Source organism: Nanorana parkeri, unplaced genomic scaffold (assembly GCF_000935625.1).
Source record: "Nanorana parkeri isolate BGI_ZX_2015 unplaced genomic scaffold, ASM93562v1 scaffold25, whole genome shotgun sequence".
In the NCBI taxonomy this organism is placed as follows: Eukaryota; Metazoa; Chordata; class Amphibia; order Anura; family Dicroglossidae; genus Nanorana; species Nanorana parkeri.
Window position 1 is genome coordinate 28980 of NW_017306293.1, and position 2232 is coordinate 31211.

The following is a 2232-nucleotide window of genomic DNA, read 5'->3' on the forward strand; positions in this document are numbered from 1 at the left end:
TATATATATTTTTGCAACCATTGTCTTTATCTGTAAAGTGGAAGTTATGTAAATAAAGTGTTTATATTGCAGAACAGAAAAAAATATCAGTAGCAGTATTTGTTAAAACAAATTATGAAACTCCACGTATGTTGTTGCCCTCAGGTCCGCCTCCTGGATGGTACTGCCCTATCGCAAATATTTCGCGCACGAGAGCAGCTGGCTGCTGTCCGTTTGTATGTGGAACTAAATTGGCCCGGTGGCCCACAAGAACCTTTTAACCTTATGACGAGCTTCCCACGTAAAGTGTTTACTGAAGAAGATATGGAAAAGCCACTGCAGGAGCTTGGTAAGTGTCTCTAGAATAAAATCCTGCAGGTTTTCTACATGTATAGTGACTCAAACTAATGGTACTGTAGGCTTTAGTCACATATAACCTGCAACAACATACATCAGGAACCCTTGAATTATGTCCAAAAAGTGGGATCCCATATCGGTCAAGAGATGTTGTAGCTATTCCCAGCCTGGTTCAGGCCATGGGTGGACCCCCACACATCAGCACTTGCCACTATTATCAGAATTATTTTTACATATATCTACTGCTAGCAAGTAGACAATTACTTACCTCTGTCTGCGCCGCTCACTCCCAGCTACAGAACACATCTTCAGAATGGCCGTGCAAGAGAATGAAGTGGGCGGGCGCATGCGCAGTCCATATCACCGGCAAGGGGAGACCAAATAGAAGTAAATGCACGGAGCCGTGAGCATGCACGTCGGACAGACTCCGTGGGACAGGAAGAAACGGCAGTCTGCGCTGGATCAGAGCCTGGCACCAGCTCTGGAGGGACTGCTGAAAACAAGTGGAAGGAAGATGATCGCATCAAGAGGCATCACATAAAGCAAGTCCTTAAAGTGACATTAAAGTCACAAATATTTTTCTCCCCTGTATGCTGCTTTAAAGACTTACCTTTTAAATGATGCCTCTTGATCCGGTCATCATCTTCCTTCCACTTGTATTCAGCAATCCCTCCAGCGCTGGTGCTGGTCTCTGATCCACCACAGACTCCTGTCTCTTCCTGTCCCACCGAGAATCTTCGGACGGGAGCAAGTACTGGAGACAGCGGTAAGTTAAGAAACTTTTTGGTAACTTATTTTATTTTTGATTTTGCATATATCTACTGCTTGCCAACAGTAGATAAATGCAAAAACAAAATAAGAGGGTTTAATTCTACTTTAAAGCAGAATTACCCCAGAGACTTTAATGTCCCTTTAAGTAAAGCCCTTTATTTATGGAGTTCATAAGAGAGACGCTGATTGGTTTTGGCAACTGCTCCAGATTCTGTCTGCTCCAGTTTTAATGAATTCCCCCTATTGTGTTTACTCCTTATTCTTGCTATTTATGAATTTTGCAGGTTTGGTGCCTTCAGCTGTCTTGTTTGTCACAAAACTCTTGGCAGCGTAAAGACTACCAAAAATAGAAGAGACCCAAGAAGATGGCAGAGAAACCAATGTGGACAAACCTGACGGCTATCTTTCTGCAAGGATCACACAGGACTATTGCCCTTATCTCCCCAAACTGTGATGTGCTAGCATATATATTTTAATGGGGAAATAAACCATTGTGTGAAATCCTTATATTTAGTATTTTGCTTATGTGACAAAGAACCCCATATTTTTGCATATGAATGGTTATGATGGAAAAGGTGAAGCATTAAAGGAAAAAAAAAAATCTCCCTTTCCAAATACAATACATGGATGCTGTTAAGAACAGCCTACATTGTATCAATGCTGGCAATGGATGAAACTTGACAGCTTCTTACTAAAAGAAACCTGTCATAATTGAAACATGGAGCTATCTAGCTTGACCCCTTGCTTTAATATCTTGCCTTACTAACGTGGAAAAGATCAGCCAGATAAGGACTTTGGATTTTTTTTTCTGATGTCTCAGATCATTAATTCAGAAAGTACTGAAACCAGCAGTCAGCAGCCACTATATTTTCTCATGACAGCTTTACTTGCCAAAAATGGCATATTGGGACTTCTGTTATGTTTTTATTGCTATCTATGTACTCCTCAGCGATTGGTTGCCTGAAAGTCACAATGGGAAAAGTGTGGAAATCTTCCCCAAAAGGGAAATCCCGCCTTTTGACAGTTGTCACAGTAACGGATTTCCCCTCTACTCCTGTTCCCGTGGGAGATGTAAAATGTGATTTTTATTTATTTTTTTCCCCCTTTCTGTCTCGGTGATTATGT

General features: G+C 41.4%; 1 protein-coding gene across 1 annotated transcript in view; it reads left to right on the forward strand.

Annotated features, from left to right (window-relative positions):
• Positions 1-1647, forward strand: part of UBXN1 (UBX domain protein 1) — a 19978-nt gene extending 18331 nt beyond the window's left edge. The window contains exons 10-11 of the mRNA XM_018565074.1: positions 145-328; positions 1392-1647. Coding sequence (XP_018420576.1) covers positions 145-328; positions 1392-1441 — 234 coding nt within the window. The 3' untranslated portion in view covers positions 1442-1647. The remainder of the gene's footprint in view (positions 1-144; positions 329-1391) is intronic.
• The last annotated feature ends 585 nt before the right edge of the window (positions 1648-2232 follow it).